The following is a 17771-nucleotide window of genomic DNA, read 5'->3' on the forward strand; positions in this document are numbered from 1 at the left end:
TTTGAAGAACTACTAAAATAGTGATTTTGTCAGACAGCATAGGCAGCAGCTCTATAGAGATGAGATGATGACTTGAAATGAAATAATAAAGTCATCAAATAAAATAAATGTAATATACACAATAACTTTATAATAATATAATAATATAATAATATTCAATTAAAGTGATGTGAATAAATGATGGTTGATAAGCAGTAAGGGGCAGTCACTACCATCATGGGACTTGTATTAATTGTTTAATTCTGTGTTGTTACAGCATTCAATCCACATAATGCATTTGCATTTAATGTTCTAAACTATTTTTGAAACCCAAAATCGAAAACTGTGATTTTAACAGAAACCAAACTGACCTCAAAAAACACAAATTGCTACGCTCTAGTTAGAGCTGCTAAATGATTCCAGAGGCTGGGTAAGCATCACGGACAGGTGTATGATGTATTAAGGCTGGGTAAGCATCACGGACAGGTGTATGATGTATTAAGGCTGGGTAAGCATCACGGACAGGTGTATGATGTATTAAGGCTGGGTAAGCATCACGGACAGGTGTATGATGTATTAAGGCTGGGTAAGCATCACGGACAGGTGTATGATGTATTAAAGCTGGGCTTCCTTACTAGAAGTTGTTGGTCTTGCCCTCTTTCACAGGCCTCTCTGTCGATTCCAGGGAGAATATTCCGTTGGCCTCATCATTGGCCTCAATCACCACTGTTGCTGTGTCACCCCCATACACAACAGCATCACCTGTACCCACACACACACACACACACACACACACACACACACACACACACACACACACACACACACACACACACACACACACACACACACACACACACACACACACACACACAGGTCACAATGTGAAATTACACAGTTAGTTGCTGGGTGTCAAGGTCAGATATTTTCACTCAACCACTTTCAAACTTTCAAAGCACGCAGACACTGAATACATTTACAATGCCTGTTAAAAATATGTCCCTCTGTTTTTATTAAATAACAAATGACTGAACAAGAGAGAAACATTTAATGTCCTTCAAGTCAGTCAAAATAATATGATGTTCTTGTTTGAACTTAACATCTTCATTTATTTATTTTTTATAACACGTTGGTAAAAGAAAACGACGCGAAAATGTCTTCTTTAAAATAACCTCTTTAAAGTCTGTCCTCAGCATGTGGTTCCGCTTTTTATAAGGAATACAGAGAGAGACAGAGACCAGGTTGCTTTGAAATAAGCACATTGTAATTGTCATGCTAAATATCATAACATAAACGAAAGAGTGTTCTCATTAACATAGCACACGGTAACCACCGCAACCCAGCAGAGAGGGTCAGGGTTCTGCGTGCAGATGTCCGCCACAACAACAAAAACATAAGAGCCCTCTTATAAACTAAGGCTTGGAATGGAGCAGAGTGAGTCAACACGTATTCTCTATCAAAGTGGTCCATGTGTATACAGCCATCCAGGCAGGCCGAGTAGTGGCCTGGCTGTGTGCTGCAGCTTGCAGAGTGAGTCTGAGTTCAGTAATTAAGTTCCCCCACAGCCTTTCATCCCTGTCTGTTTCCCAAAAACCTGGGATTAGGAGGGCATTTCAGAGTCACCAGAGTCAATGCTAATCAACCCAGTTACTCACCAATGTACAGAAAGAACTGTCAAAGAGACTGGCTACTAAACATGGAAATACAGTCAAAGCAATGAGGCTGGTTGATTCGTGCTACAGCTGCCTCCAAAATGACTTGACCCATGTAACTTTGTGCTCTTGTATTGAGAGTATAAATTAGATTGAGTAATTGAATAGAACGTAATCAAACATAAGAATGGCCAGGGGGGTTTCTTGGTCACGTGACCTGACCAGACCAGGCAACATTCTAGATTTTAGCTATTGGCTAATACTAGGGCTCAGGGGTTTTTCCTGTTCAGATCACGAGGTCAGGAGAAATATCTTGTCTGTTTCAGTGCAAAGAAAGCGAGTCAGTCTTCCACACCTGTAGTGTTGTAGAGAATGATATAGAATGGTTCTTCGGTCTCAGGTATGTCGTCCTCCTCCACGACTACATAGATGTTCTTCATCCATTGTCCCACGCCAAACACCAGCACAGTGTTGTTACTCAGCGGGGCCAAGTCACGAGGTGACGCCTCACCATAGTCCACGCGATACATCACCGTGGCAACAAAGTCAGCCGGACCAGCCCTCAAAACAGTCAAGTTAGCCACGCCCCCCTCCTGAAGCCTGACAACCACAGGCTCTGAAGGACAGAGAGACAGAGTCTTATGTCACCTTATGTCAACTGACAAACTATGTCGCTTGACATAAAAACAATGTCACTTGACATATCCACTTTATGTCTGGCGATACACAGCTGAACTTGATCCTCACCTGCAAAGTAAATTGGGTTATCGTTTTTGTTTATGTGCAAGCTGGCGTCGAGTATGTTCCCAAGTCTTGCTCCCCCTGTCGCACCGAGGAGAGTGATGGTGAAATTCTCCATTGCCTCTGGTATCTTATGGGGAAACAAGACACTGTCACTATTGTGTAGATAAGATGGAAGATACAGTACCATCCAAATCATGAAACTCTATTGACATAAATCACACAATATATTATGTCAAGGAGACCTGATTGTAGTAGTTGGTCAGATACCGTTGTGTTTGAGAGACAGCTTTACCTCATCAGGTACAGAGAAGAGGGTGAGGTTTTTCATATACTCCCCCTCAGCAAACACAATGTATCCCTGTACGGGGCTGACGTCAGCAGACATGTGGGGCTCTAGGACCCAGGACACTGACACCTTCCCGAAGTGACCCCTGTTCCTCACCACGGGATAGGCCACTGCCAAGCAGACCCACAACATAACACACTGTTCACAATACAATACACTCAATCCTATTAGTTCCTTTATCATCTCTCTACTGCATCCTCATTTTAAATAATTAAAATGACTTAAAATATGATCACAACTGTTTTCCTGTTACATTTCTTTTGTTATACTACATAGTCCTAAAGTGCTGTATAGTTGGTAGTCACTGTTCCTCCACTGCTCCATTGTACCTGAGTGAGACTGGGAGCCTTTGCTCTCGTTGATGGCCTCTGCCAGTCCAGAACGGATGAACTCGATGACCCCGAAGGGGTCATCGTTCCTGCGCACCGTGATGTTGACCTCTCGGTGGTTGCCAAGGCGACTGGCTGGAGTGCTGTAGCTGCTGAGTACCATCGAGAATGTCTCATCCAGCTACACGCACACACACACGCACACACGCACACACACACACACACACACACACACACACACACACACACACACACACACACACACACACACACACACACACACACACACACACACACACACACACACACACACACACACACACACACACACACACACACACACACACACACACACACACACACACACACACACACAATAACAGGACTGTCTCACTGTAATCTGCCCACCGTGCTCTACACTCAAACACATACCTGTATACTGTTAACTATCGTAACAAAATCAACTGATGTTGAATTTCATCGGCAATTCAAACTGGAAACTGTAAGACCAGTGACACCCTAACAGTCAGGAAGAGGTGTCCATGGCATTCATGATGCCATACATGATGCCATACATGATACCAGACAGCACTGTAGCTGTACCTCGGGGACCTCGTCAGGCCGTGCCACCAGTGCTACCAGCACCTCCCTCTCCCCGGGCTTGAACTCCAGGACACCGGTAGCGCCGTAGAACTCTGTGTTGCCCGAGGGTATGAGTGCGTACTGCACCAGCTGTTTGAGTAGCTGCCCCTTGGTCCGGATCACACTCAGCTCCACCGCCTCACCCTCCTACAGGGCAAAGGTCACAGAAAAAAGGGACAAACTATGGGTCAGAAGTGTTGCTGTTTTTGATGTAGGTTAGCCATTGATTTAACCATATTTAGAAAAAGTGTCAGAGTAGGAGTTCTGATCTAGGATCAGGTCCTGCCTCTTATTCATTATGATATAAAAGGCTAAACTGGTTATAGATCAGCACTTCTACTTTGAGATGCATTGGGGCCATGGTCTTTCGCAAAAATGACCTGGTTGGTCATTTCAACATGCAGTCCAGTGGATGAAACAGATGAGCATCAACAACCATGATATCTAAGTGTGTGTTTCAGACGTACGTTAATGTACCAGGGTCCTCTGGAGAAGGAGGAGAACTCAAAGACTCCACCTGGGTCGTCGTTCTCCACGATGACAATCTCTCGACGGGTGAAGCCAGGCTTCAGGATCTGGTTCTCAACGTTAGTCCTGCAACACAGAGGGGAACTCAGTATCTAGACTACGAAGGAACTCACAGGCCTCTATAGTGCATTCGGAAAGTATTCAGAACCCTTGACTTTTTTGTAAAAAAACAAGACTGAAATATCACATTAACATAAGTTTTCAGACCCTTTACTCAGTACTTTGTTGAAGCACCTTAGGCAGCGATTACAGCCTCGAGTCTTCTTGGGTATGACGCTACAAGTTTGGCACACCTGTTATTGGGGAGTTTCTCCCATTCTTCTCCCCAGTCTAAGGTCCAGAGCGCTCTGGAGTAGGTTTTCATTAAATATATCTCTGTACTTTTCTCCGTTCACTAGTCTCCCAGTCCCTGCAGATGTGATGCTTGGCATTCAAGCCAAAGAGTTCAATCTTGGTTTCATCAGACCAGAGAATCTTGTTTCTCGTGGTCTGAGAGTCGTATAGGTGCCTTTTGGCAAACTCGAAGCGGGCTGTCATGTGCCTTTTACTGAGGAGTGTTTTCCGTCTGGACACTCTACCATATAGGCCTGATTGGTAGAGTGCTACAGAGATGGTTGTCCTCCTGGAAGTTCTCCCATCTCCACAGAGGAACTCTGGAGCTCTGTCAGAGTGACCATCGGGTTCTTGGTCACCTCCCTGACCAAGGTCCTTCTCCCCCGATTGCTCAGTTTGGCTGGGTGGCCAGCTCTAGGAAGAGTCTTGGTGGTTCCAAACTTCTTCCATTTAAGAATGATGGAGGCCACTGTGTTCTTGGGGACCTTCAATGCTGCAGTAATTTTTTGGTACCCTTCCCCAGATCTGTGCTTCAACACAATCCTGTCTTCTCGGAGCTCTACAACAATTCCTTCGACCTCATGGCTTGGTTTTTGCTCTGACATATCTGTCAACTGTGGGACCTTATATAGACTATTGTGTGCCTTTCCAAATCATGTCCAGTCAATTGAATTTACCACAGGTGGACTCCAATCAAGAGACATCTCAAGGATGATCAATGGAAACAGGATGCATCTGAGCTCAATTTCGAGTCTCATAGCAAGGGGTCTAAATATTTATGTAAATAAGGTATTTCTTTTTTTTTTTTTTTATATTTGAAAAATTTGAAAAAAAACTGTTTTCGCTTTCTCATTATGGGGTATTGTGTGTATATTGATGAGGAAAAACATTTTAGAATAAGGCTGTAACGTAACAAAATGTGGAAAAGTCAAGCGGTCTGAATACTTTCCGAATGCACCGTACACCAGGGGCATGGGGTTGCAGTGTACTTTTAAAACCATCGAAGAGTGTGTGTAAAACAACAAGGAGTGACAAAATCAAAGTAGAGGACATGCACTTCAAAGCTTGCACCAGGTATTGTCATCTAGTAATTCCTTATATTGTGTGATGTTCAGTAATGACCAGAGAGGCCTGTTATTGTGACTGCTCTGAATAACATTGTAACTCAGTGGCCCCCCAAGCCTCTCTCTCACACAGCAGGAAACCTGTGTGTAAAGCATTCCAAACAAACACTTGCAGGCAACGTGCAGCATGCATACAAACACTGATCTCTTTACAGGAAGAATGGTTAAATTAGGTGCAACACAAAGAAGATCCCTCCTTACTCCCCACACCCTCTCTTCCCACAACAACCACCACAACAACCCCGTCTCCCATCAACCAAAGGTCACAGAAATCCTAAAGTGGTCCCTTTTCCCCAGAGAAAGTCCCAATTCACAGCACACAAAGGGTCCAGACTCACTCCCCTCTCCACTTACACAAAGTACACTACAAAGCGCGCAGTCTCCACTCTGCAGGATAGGGGTGGGAAGGAGGGAGAGAGAGAGACAAGGTCATGGATAACAGATGACAGGCAGGGATTGGGGTAAGGGAAAGGGGTAAGGGTAAGGGAAGGGATAGGGGTAGGGGTAAGGGTAGAGGTAGGGGTGAGTGTAGGGGAAAGGGCAAGGGTAGGGGTAGGGGTAAGGGTAAGGATAGGGGTGAGGTAGGGGAAGGGGTAACTGTAGGGGTGAGGTAGGGGAAGGGTAAGGGATGAGCTCTCCTTAAAAGCCCATGACACCCTGGTCTCACTGCTCGCATTAGCAATTCTTAGAATAGACTATTGATTTTTTGTTAGAATTTTAAGCACATCCTTGTATTGTTCAGTAAATTAACTAGTGGCCAGTAATCTACTGAATCAAACCCCAGGTAGGACATACCATAGGGAAATGGTGTGTGGTGTGTGGTACCTAAACAGAGCATAGTCAGACACAGGCACTTATGAAGTCACATTGCCACTGATTAACTGAATGAAAATATGTTGGCCAACCAAAGCTCCTCAGGGTTGCAGTGCAGTACCTGTCCAGGGTGAGGAGAAGGGTCTCGTTGACCTCTGGGATGTTGTCGGCCATGATGGTGACGTTGATGACCGCGTCACTCTGTCCAGTCAGGAACACCACTGAGCCGCTCAGGGGTTTCAGGTCGTCAGGGGTGACGTCAGCCTGGTTGTCTCCGATTGGTCGAAGGCTCCAGAATACCACAGCCTGTCCATCTGTCCCATCCCGCCGCAGGCTGAGGGTCACCTGTAACAGGAGGCAGAATATCTTAACCCTCAACCATCAGCAGTCATATTAGAGACTTGAAGAAACTGACTTATGACAAGAAGCAATAATCTTTCCATTTCAAAGACTGTAGCGTTTCAAAGACTTTAGCGTTATATGAGGGGAATTGCTGATTTTGCCCAAAAAATTGCCATCGCAGAAGCGCAAAATTGATGCAGACAGAGGGTTAGCATGTTAACTTGTGTTCCATTGATGCAGACAGAAGGTTAGCATGTTAACTTGTGTTCCATTGATGCAGACAGAGGGTTAGCATGTTAACTTGTGTTCCATTGATGCAGACAGAAGGTTAGCATGTTAACTTGTGTTCCATTGATGCAGACAGAGGGTTAGCATACCGTGCTAGTGTTGGTGTCCTCTGGCTCATACACCACCACCGTAGTGTTACTGGTAAAGCCGATCTCCCCATTTGCGATGTCAGGGGTGACTGTGAGGGTGAGGTTGAGCGCCCCTCCGAAGCGAGGACTCACAGACGGGATCGGAGGGCTGATACTGACCAGGTCCACACGGTCCAGCTGAGAGAGAGACAACAATGATCATTAAGCACAAATCTTCATCAGAAATACATGACTCAACATTAATACCAGTATGTGACATTATGTTAGCCAAATGGAAAATGAAACAATGTTAAAAATGTCTTTAAGAAAGGAGAAAATAAAATACAGCCCCCATGACTCTCATATGGGCGGTATATAAGTAGAGGCACGTGTGTGTGTGTGTGTGTGTGTGTGTGTGTGTGCGTGCGTGCGTGCGTGTGTGTGTGTGTGTGTGTGTGTGTGTGTGTGTGTGTGTGTGTGTGTGTGTGTGTGTGTGTGTGTGTGTGCGTGTGCGTGTGTGAGTGTGAGTGTAAGTGAGAGTGGGGCGTGTGTGAGTGCGGGCGTGTGTGTGTGTGTGTGTGTGTGTGTGTGTGTGTGTGTGAGTGTGAGTGTAAGTGAGAGTGGGGCGTGTGTGTGTGAGTGCGTTGTGTGTGAGTGCAGGCGTGTGTGTGTGAGTGCGGGCGTGTGTGTGTGAGTGCGGGCGTGTGTGTGTGAGTGCGGGCGTGTGTGAGTGTGTATGTGTGGGAAAGCAGTTTGGGACCCATTGAATATGAAGGAGGTACTTCAATTTAGTGTTCGTTTTTATGTGTTGCTTGATGAGGGCTATTTGTTTGGACTGTTGGACAGATCCCCTGGCAAAGGGCCCGACCACAGTTCTCAGGTCCAAGGCACTCACACATGCAAATGAGGGACCGTGTCTCTGGACAAGCTTGACTAAACCAAGAACCAACCAACATTTCCCAGAGCTGGAGTAGCTGACAACTTTCCAATAGCATTAGCATACAGCTGTACACGTGAGCTAAGTTAATGTCTTCTCACATTTGAACAAAATGGATCTTCTAATCTACTGTATATGAAAGCTCCCATGTAAGACTTGTGTCTCCAGCTCCCTGTGACAGTGCTTCAATGATTAGATCAGTATTTGACCAAACGGTGTTGCTGTCCGTGACAGCACAAAGTATTCTTTCAAAATAGTATTCTTTCAAAATACTAGTCAAATATAGTTTATAAAGAGTTTCAACCAAAAAGACAAAAATGTCATTGATATTCAAAAACAAATCATATTTGGTCACACTTCATAAACAAATAAGATTTGAAGGTATTTGAATACATGCAAGTTATTTGAAAACAAAAACATTTATTTGATGACTGTCAAATATTTGATGAAGAACCAACAACTACAACAGTGGGATGAATTAGTCTAAATATATGATCATAAGCACATGGTTCGGAAGGCTCCTGGATAAGAATCTTAATATTGCCTATAATCTAGAATTAAATACATGAATCACCTCAACATGAGAGTAGACCACTTTTGCAGCTTCAAAATGACGAACAAATATATTAACGACCAGTTTAATGTTATATGTTACTGAGAAAACCAACAGTAACAAAATATGCCTATTACGTGTTGAAAGGAAACTAAATACCCCAAAATGACCTTCTTAAATCAACTACAGCCAAGGTCAGTGGAAAATCATGTTAGTTTGCATTCTGAGTAAACTGTCCCTTTAAAGATGGTATAGTGTGTGTTTGAAACAAGAACATTCACCCTCAGATGGACAAAGCGGTTTAAAATTGTTTTAGCATCCCAACCTTCTGTTTACAAATGGCTTTGAATTACTTTGCAGTATTTTCAGGTATCATAAAATTAATTGCCATTTTTCAACCTTTTCAGTGTTTGAAAAAGATACAGTAGTTGCACCTTATTTTAACTTCTCTGTACAAAATAGCACTGGTTAAGTGGTTTGACTTGATTATGTACACCTGGGGAAATGGACATTCAGGAGAATCGACACAGAATGTTCAAATGTATATGTTTTGTGTAGATCAAAAATGACTGTCAGATAGATTGGAATAGAACAGGAGATGGTGTGTGCTCTAGTCATTCTATTTCTATCTTCAACAAGCAGTACCCCTACCCACATGTCAGTGATGTAAAGTACTTAAGTAGTTTTTTGTGGTATCTGTACTTTACTTTACTATTTACAGTGCCTTGCGAAAGTATTCGGCCCCCTTGAACTTTGCGACCTTTTGCCACATTTCAGGCTTCAAACATAAAGATATAAAACTGTATTTTTTGGTGAAGAATCAACAACAAGTGGGACACAATCATGAAGTGGAACGACATTTATTGGATATTTCAAACTTTTTTAACAAATCAAAAACTGAAAAATTGGGCGTGCAAAATTATTCAGCCCCTTTACTTTCAGTGCAGCAAACTCTCTCCAGAAGTTCAGTGAGGATCTCTGAATGATCCAATGTTGACCTAAATGACTAATGATGATAAATACAATCCACCTGTGTGTAATCAAGTCTCCGTATAAATGCACCTGCACTGTGATAGTCTCAGAGGTCCGTTAAAAGCGCAGAGAGCATCATGAAGAACAAGGAACACACCAGGCAGGTCCGAGATACTGTTGTGAAGAAGTTTAAAGCCGGATTTGGATACAAAAAGATTTCCCAAGCTTTAAACATCCCAAGGAGCACTGTGCAAGCGATAATATTGAAATGGAAGGAGTATCAGACCACTGCAAATCTACCAAGACCTGGCCGTCCCTCTAAACTTTCAGCTCATACAAGGAGAAGACTGATCAGAGATGCAGCCAAGAGGCCCATGATCACTCTGGATGAACTGCAGAGATCTACAGCTGAGGTGGGAGACTCTGTCCATAGGACAACAATCAGTCGTATATTGCACAAATCTGGCCTTTATGGAAGAGTGGCAAGAAGAAAGCCATTTCTTAAAGATATCCATAAAAAGTGTTGTTTAAAGTTTGCCACAAGCCACCTCGGAGACACACCAAACATGTGGAAGAAGGTGCTCTGGTCAGATGAAACCAAAATTGAACTTTTTGGCAACAATGCAAAACGTTATGTTTGGCGTAAAAGCAACACAGCTGAACACACCATCCCCACTGTCAAATATGGTGGTGGCAGCATCATGGTTTGGGCCTGCTTTTCTTCAGCAGGGACAGGGAAGATGGTTAAAATTGATGGGAAGATGGATGGAGCCAAATACAGGACCATTCTGGAAAAAACCTGATGGAGTCTGCAAAAGACCTGAGACTGGGACGGAGATTTGTCTTCCAACAAGACAATGATCCAAAACATAAAGCAAAATCTACAATGGAATGGTTCAAAAATAAACATATCCAGGTGTTAGAATGGCCAAGTCAAAGTCCAGACCTGAATCCAATCGAGAATCTGTGGAAAGAACTGAAAACTGCTGTTCACAAATGCTCTCCATCCAACCTCACTGAGCTCGAGCTGTTTTGCAAGGAGGAATGGGAAAAAATGTCAGTCTCTCGATGTGCAAAACTGATAGAGACATACCCCAAGCGACTTACAGCTGTAATCGCAGCAAAAGGTGGCGCTACAAAGTATTAACTTAAAGGGGCTGAATAATTTTGCACGCCCAATTTTTCAGTTTTTGATTTGTTAAAAAAGTTTGAAATATCCAATAAATGTCGTTCCACTTCATGATTGTGTCCCACTTGTTGTTGATTCTTCACAAAAAAATACAGTTTTATATCTTTATGATTGAAGCCTGAAATGTGGCAAAAGGTCGCAAAGTTCAAGGGGGCCGAATACTTTCACAAGGCACTGTATATATTTGACAACTTTATACTTTTACTTCACTACATTCCTAAAGAAAATGATGTACTTTTTACTCCATACATTTTCCATGACAGACAAAATTACTCGTTAGCAGGACAGGAAAATGGTCTAATTCACACAATTGTCAAGAGAACATCACTGGTCGTCCCTACTGCAGACACTAAACACATGCTTTATGTCTGAGGGTTGCAGTGTGCCCCAGTCGATCCGTAAAATATTTAAAAACAAGAAAATGGTGCGGTCTGGTTTGCCGAATACAAGGAATTTGAAATGATTCATACATTTACTTTTGATACTTAAGTATATTTAAAACTAAATACTTTTACTGAAGTAGAATTTTACTGGGTGACTTTCACTTTTACTTGAGTCATTTTCTATTAAGGTATCTTTACTTTTACTCAAGTACGACAATTGGGTACTTTTTCCACCACTGCTACATGTACATATTACCTCAATTACCTCAACTAACCTGTACCCCCGCACATTGACTCGGTACCGGTACCCCTGTATATAGCCTCGTTATTGTTATTCTATGTGTTACTTTAAAAATATATATACTTTAGTTTATTTTGTAAATATTACAAATGCATTGGTGGGAAAGGGCTTGTGAGTAAGCATTTCACTGTAAGGCCTACACTTGTTGTATTCGGCGCATGTGACAAATACAATTTGATTTGATTTGAGATACAGCTTTGCCATTAGTTGAAGGCAGCCAATAGTTTCTGAAAAGTCGTCACTTCCTGACATCTGTATTCAAATATCTGTATTAATCTCCAAAGTAACTATTTGTGCCCTGACTTAAAAAAAAATGTTTCACAAAGAATAGTTAAAAGTATAGTTATCCTAGGTCTGATCTGTGACGTCTCACCCTACCTGGATAAGGAAGTGGGCTCTGTTTTGCAGGAAGGCGTCGTTGCGGATAGGCAGGGTGAGTCTGGCCTGGTCCTGGCCCTGAGAGAACAGCAAGGTAGTAGAGCGGCTAGCATTCAGCACCCTGTCCCGGGCCAGCCCAGGGTCCACGGGCCCAGCAGGGATGTAGAGGGCGGTGAGGGACAGGGCCACCTCCCCCAGCGTACCCCCCTCCCGCAGAAAGCTGAGGGACAGGAAGCGGCTGTCGGGTCGACTCTGGATGGTCTGGGTCTTCTCGGGGTGGAAGAGGAACAGGCCGTACACATCATCACTGTCCTGGATGTAAAACACCATCTGTGGAAGGAGGGAGGAGAGGAAGGAGGGAAGAGAGTAAGGAGGGAGGAGAGAGGAGAGGAAGAAGAGGATAGGAAGGAGAGGAGAGAAAGGAGTGAGGAAAGGAGTGAGGAGAGGAAGGAGGGAGGAGAGGAGAGGAGAGGAGAGAAGAGGAGAGGAGAGGAGAGGAGAGGAGAGGAGAGGAAGGAGTGAGGAGAGGAAGGAGTGAGGAGAGGAAGGAGGGAGGAGAGGAAGGAGAGGAGAAAGCATCAGACTCCTTGTCATAAAAAGGAGCTCTGGGATAATTTAATTAAATGGGCTGAAATAGTTTTCATTAGCTTTTTTACTAGGACTTACTGTAGTCATTTGTCCAGGACTGTGTTGCAGCATTTAGAACTGTGTGCTAAATCATTTACAGTATATCAACTTGACATATACCGTGATTAACTACAAGAGTTTCCTTCTAATGCATACAAGCACTTCTGAATGAATTCCCTAAACACATACGGACAGCAGATACCACACGCTGAGAGTCCAATCACTGTGTGTGTGTGTGTGTGTGTGTGTGTGTGTGTGTGTCTCTGTGTGTGTGTGTGTGTGTGTTCTAATGTATTTAAACATAAACCAGGTTTAGATGTAGGCATTCCTTTCACACATAGCTAAGATGGGAAGCTGTGACAAAGACATTACAGTGCCACACACACACACACACACACACACACACACACACACACACACACACACACACACACACACACACACACACACACACACACACATACACACACACACACACACACACACACGCACACACGCACGCACGCACACGCAGAGAGAGAGAGAGAGAGAGAGACACCCCCCCCCCCCCCCACACACACACACACAGACACACACACACACACAGGCGCGCACGCACAAATGACCACATCCTTCAGAGGGTAGGGGACGGCTCTGCCGATGTGTTTTCCAGAAGTGCAGCCCTCCCCCGCAACCCTCCCCAGCAGGGCATAGGTAGTAGACCTGCTCCCTCTTTCTCCCTCCCTCCCTCCTTCCCTCTCTGTCTCTCTCTCTCTCTCAGCCAGCCACTGCTCTGTTCTAGACATGGCACTAAGCTCCCAGACAAGAAACTTTCTCAAATTGTCTATCTGGTATGGCAAATAACCAAAAAAGCCAACACAGAGCTCCACAAAACACCAGCATTAACAACATGACAGAAAGGAATATTAAATCTGATTAAGAAATACTTGAAAAACCTTTGGATGTATACAAAACAAAACTCTAGTATTGGAAGAGAAACTGATAGAACCATACTTTTGGACCAATCAATCAATCAATCAATCAATCAAAAGCAGTAGAATCCGAATCTATAGTTGTAGTGTGATTGGCCAGACTGACCTCCATAGGCTCGTCCACCTCGGCCCCTCCCTGCACAGTGTCCGGCAGCAGTCGGAGGACGAAGGCCTCTGCCTCCTCTGGAAGCTTGTCTGCTGTGATGTTCAAGAGCAGGGCCGTACTCATCTGGCCCGCCCTGAACCGCAACATGCCCCTTTCTGGGCTCAGGTCATCTGACACGGGCGAGCGGTCACTGGAGTTCCGACTGATGGTCCAGTTGACGGAGACGTCGCCATGATTCCCCCCGTTCCTCACAATGGAGATACCGTCAAATCTTTAGGAATGAGAGGGGGTGGGGTTGTGAAAATAGCACAGACAGAAACACTTGAGTGTCAATGTGTTTGGAAACTATTATGTAAAAATGTCACTGTACATTTTTTTCCATGCATGTAAAATAAAATGGGATAATTGTGTGTAACACTTCAACCTGAACCAATGAGATTCTCCTCCTGTCTGTAGTTCAACCCACCTGTCCGTCACATCCTCGTTGATACTGATTGGCTGAGTGAGAGGGCTGCTGCTGATTGACAGGACCCCGTGTGGCTTATCATTGGGTTCGATGGTGACCAGGATGGCTTTGGGAGGGATCAGCACGGCGTCTCCTCTCACAGTATCCTCCAGCAGCACCACTTGGAACGACTCTGCGATCTCCGGCACCTTGTCATCGTTGACTCTGAAGAGCAGTGGCACCTCGTAGACCTGCGGGGGAAACGTCACCCTGTGCACCGTCTGCAGGTCCACAAAATCCACCGTTGGTGTGGCGCTGCCCGCCCCTTCGCCACTGACGACCACGTAATCTACAGAGACCTCTGTGTCGTCGGAGCCCACCAGACGGCTGTGGTCAGCCAGGCTGCCACGGGTCACGGTCAGGGAGATGACCCCGGCGTTCTCGGCCACGGCCACCAGAGACAGGGAGAAGCGCAAGGGGCTGTCGTTACGGCGGATCTTCAGCTCTACACTGCTGCCGTTGGGGTTGAGGAGTGCCCCGCCCGCTACGCCCGTCAGCTTTACTGTGAACACCTCGTCATCCTCAGGGATCTGAGAGAGATGACAGGAAAAAAAGGTTTAGTGATATGTTACCATATAGAAATATATACAGTAAATAGATAGTGTTATCTCAATGGTTTAGTAACTCCTGGTTGACTTAGCCAGCAAAAGAAAGCTTCAGATGATCCATGTGTTTGATGTGGAGTTGTCTGGTGAAAGGTGTGATGACATGTGAAAGGAGGAAAGAGGACAGGGTACCTGGTCATCCTGGATGAGGATGCTGAAGACCACCATAGCCCGTCCAGGTGGGATGGTGATGTTCCCCTGGTCTGGACTGAGGTCCTCCAGGGCAGAGTTAGGGCCTCCAGAGATCTGACCGTGTACAAAACACAACATAATGCCATAATGACAGTTCTGGAATAAGTTTACCTGAAAGAGGTGTGTGTGTGTGTGTGTGTGTGTGTGTGTGTGTGTGTGTGTGTGTGTGTGTGTGTGTGTGTGTGTGTGTGTGTGTGTGTGTGTGTGTGTGTGTGTGTGTGTGTGTGTCCTTGTGCATGTGAGGTTGGCATAAGTAGACTGGGTAGCAGATAGACATCCACACTAAAATGAAAATGGCCTACTGAAGGAGGTCAAACAGGGGTCAGTTACAGTGAACTCACCTCAAAGTTGACCGTCACTGTCCCATACGTCCCCTTCTCTCTGACCAGGCTTAGAGGCACATACTGGCTCCTCCCTCTAGGCTCATCCACGACGATCTGTTTAGTCTGGAGGAGAGAGAAAGATGAAGGGGTGGGGGGGGGGATAAGTCAAAGGCAGTCAGAACTTGTCTTTTGTTTCACCTAAGTAACAAAGGGTCCTGCAGTCCCAGTATTCAGGATGAGGCAGCTTTAGTAAGTTTGTTTATGTTTCACACAATGAACGTTGTCTTCAGTGATTATGAAATGAATTAGTTCCTCTCCACAAGACAACGAGTTTCATTGACCACACGATGAGTGGAGAAACTAAACAAAAAAACATGTTTCAAAATCAGAATTGCAGAGTCCTTTAATGGTTTTCGAAGAAGATCCCAAATAAGACCCCAATACATGGTTACCATAGTAACCCCCAAAACTGCCACTGACAAGTTAATCCTGGGAGCAAACTGCTGCCATTGTGGTTGTGCTGCCCCTGGCAACCCCTAAACCCTTCTGCACAACCATCTGCATGGATCTGCTCTGTGGCATTTCACCCCCACTCCTGACCCACTCCTGACACACCCTTGTCCTAAACCTAATTTCCTTATCCTGACAGTGACAAAGCCTTCCCTCTCAAAACATCTAACATGGTACGTACTGTATTCGGAAGCCAAATTATACCCCCTACGTGCTCTCAAATTCTCTGTGATAATAACAAACAAGACTGCAGAGTGAGACAAATTTAAACTACTGTAAAACTTCAATTAAACTCAGACTCAAATAGCCGCCAGTCCCTTTTAATAGTCAGGCAACCGCGCATATGTCAGCAAATAAACGCCTTGTTTCAAATAGACCCCAAGTCTAAAGGAATTCTATATGAGTTGATTTTTTTTAACCTTTATTTAACTAGGCAAGTCAGTTAAGAACAACTTATTATTTACAATGACAGCCTAGGGTGTTAACAAAGCTAACTGCCTTGTTCAGGGGCAGAACGACACATTTTTACCTCGTCAGCTCAGGGATTCGATCTAGCAACCTTTCGGTTACTGTCCCAACCCTCTAACCACCAGGCCACCTGCCGCCCCAAGGTTAACATGAATGACCATGAATTGTTTACGAAGTTTAATGTTTGATTTGTTACATTAAATAATTCAGTAATTAAAATGATGGCAATCGTCTGTTTTTATCGTCAATAAGAAGCTGAGAACTGCTAGCCATTGGCTGCTAACAGCTGAGAACTGCCAGCTAACTGGCAAGCACAAAAACAGTCAACAACTTTGGAAGTACTGAACACCAGAAATCGTCCCATCGCCCTCTAAGTGGCGAAAGTAAGAACTGCCAAAAATGCACAGTCAAAGAGGAGAATAATTATTCTGTCAAGGAAAAAATAAAAATTCATTAAAAAAGGCATACTGAGACAAAGGAAACGTGACACCATGGAAATGGTAACACATTAGTGCAGGAAATGAATACCTTTATTACAATCTTCCTCATTAACTATGACAATGGGCAAAAGCTGTTTGCATTAAGTCATAGACACCTGGCTCAAATAGAAGCCTGCCTCAAATAGAAGCCTGCCTCAAATAGAAGCCTGCCTCAAATAGAAGCCTGCCTCAAATAGAAGCCTGCCTCAAATAGAAGCCTGCCTCAAATAGAAGCCTGCCTCAAAAAAAAGCATGTCTCTAATAAGTGCCTGTTGTGATCAGTGATTTAAGTTTCACGGTAAAAGCAAACTTTAAATACAGAATGCTCAGTTTGGGATTCACTTTACATTTACTGAAGGTTGAACTAATCGTCTTAAACTGGTTGAAACAGAATGCAAGCAAGAATCAACACTGGACAGACAGGTGTTTCTTACCGAGTTGAAGGAAATTATTCCGAAGGCGTTGTCATTGGACAGGATGGTGATAGTGGCTCTGTTGGGGGTCCCCAGTCTCACGCCATTGGAGGAGCTCTGGAAGAAGAGCAATGATGAGAGATGTATAAACCTGTCCCCTTATCAAGCATACAAACGTAGTCACAGACACACACGCACAAACTCACGCCCGAACTCACGCATGTACACACACACACACACACACACACACACACACACACACACACACACACACACACACACACTCCTCCCCAGGACTCTTCACTACAGCACCACTCCTACAGAGAGGTCATGGGGAGAGGACACAAAGTCAGGAAGTAGTTCTCTCAGGCTAGTTCTCAGCAGCCTACCTCTCAAGCTAGCTCTGAGCAGCCTAACTTTCAGATTATCTCTCAGCAGTCTAACTCTCAGATTAGCTCTCAGCAGCCTACCTCTCATATTAGCTCTCTGCAGCCTACCTCTCATAGTACTGTAGCTCTCAGCAGTCTAACTCTCAGATTAGCTCTCAGCAGCCTAACTTTCAGATGAATTCTCAGCAGCCTACCTCTCAGATCACTGTAGCTCTCAGCAGCCTACCTCTCAGATTAGCTCTCAGCAGCCTACCTCTCAGGCTAGCTCTCAGCAGCCACACC

The 17771-nt window shown here is 44.5% G+C and overlaps 1 protein-coding gene across 1 annotated transcript in view; it reads right to left on the reverse strand.

The window, feature by feature from the left end:
- Nucleotides 1-17771, reverse strand: part of LOC139411912 (adhesion G-protein coupled receptor V1-like) — a 213606-nt gene that overhangs the window by 185284 nt on the left and 10551 nt on the right. The window contains exons 3-17 of the mRNA XM_071158667.1: nucleotides 17122-17217; nucleotides 15249-15353; nucleotides 14848-14961; nucleotides 14072-14640; nucleotides 13606-13876; nucleotides 11902-12231; nucleotides 7210-7386; nucleotides 6612-6835; nucleotides 4160-4286; nucleotides 3654-3839; nucleotides 3051-3231; nucleotides 2668-2831; nucleotides 2379-2502; nucleotides 1987-2247; nucleotides 615-741 (exon numbers count right to left, since the gene is read on the reverse strand). Of these exons, the coding sequence (XP_071014768.1) occupies nucleotides 615-741; nucleotides 1987-2247; nucleotides 2379-2502; nucleotides 2668-2831; nucleotides 3051-3231; nucleotides 3654-3839; nucleotides 4160-4286; nucleotides 6612-6835; nucleotides 7210-7386; nucleotides 11902-12231; nucleotides 13606-13876; nucleotides 14072-14640; nucleotides 14848-14961; nucleotides 15249-15353; nucleotides 17122-17217 (3056 nt within the window). The remainder of the gene's footprint in view (nucleotides 1-614; nucleotides 742-1986; nucleotides 2248-2378; nucleotides 2503-2667; nucleotides 2832-3050; nucleotides 3232-3653; nucleotides 3840-4159; nucleotides 4287-6611; nucleotides 6836-7209; nucleotides 7387-11901; nucleotides 12232-13605; nucleotides 13877-14071; nucleotides 14641-14847; nucleotides 14962-15248; nucleotides 15354-17121; nucleotides 17218-17771) is intronic.

The sequence above is a fragment of the Oncorhynchus clarkii genome, chromosome 6 (genome assembly GCF_045791955.1).
Source record: "Oncorhynchus clarkii lewisi isolate Uvic-CL-2024 chromosome 6, UVic_Ocla_1.0, whole genome shotgun sequence".
Taxonomy (NCBI): Eukaryota; Metazoa; Chordata; class Actinopteri; order Salmoniformes; family Salmonidae; genus Oncorhynchus; species Oncorhynchus clarkii.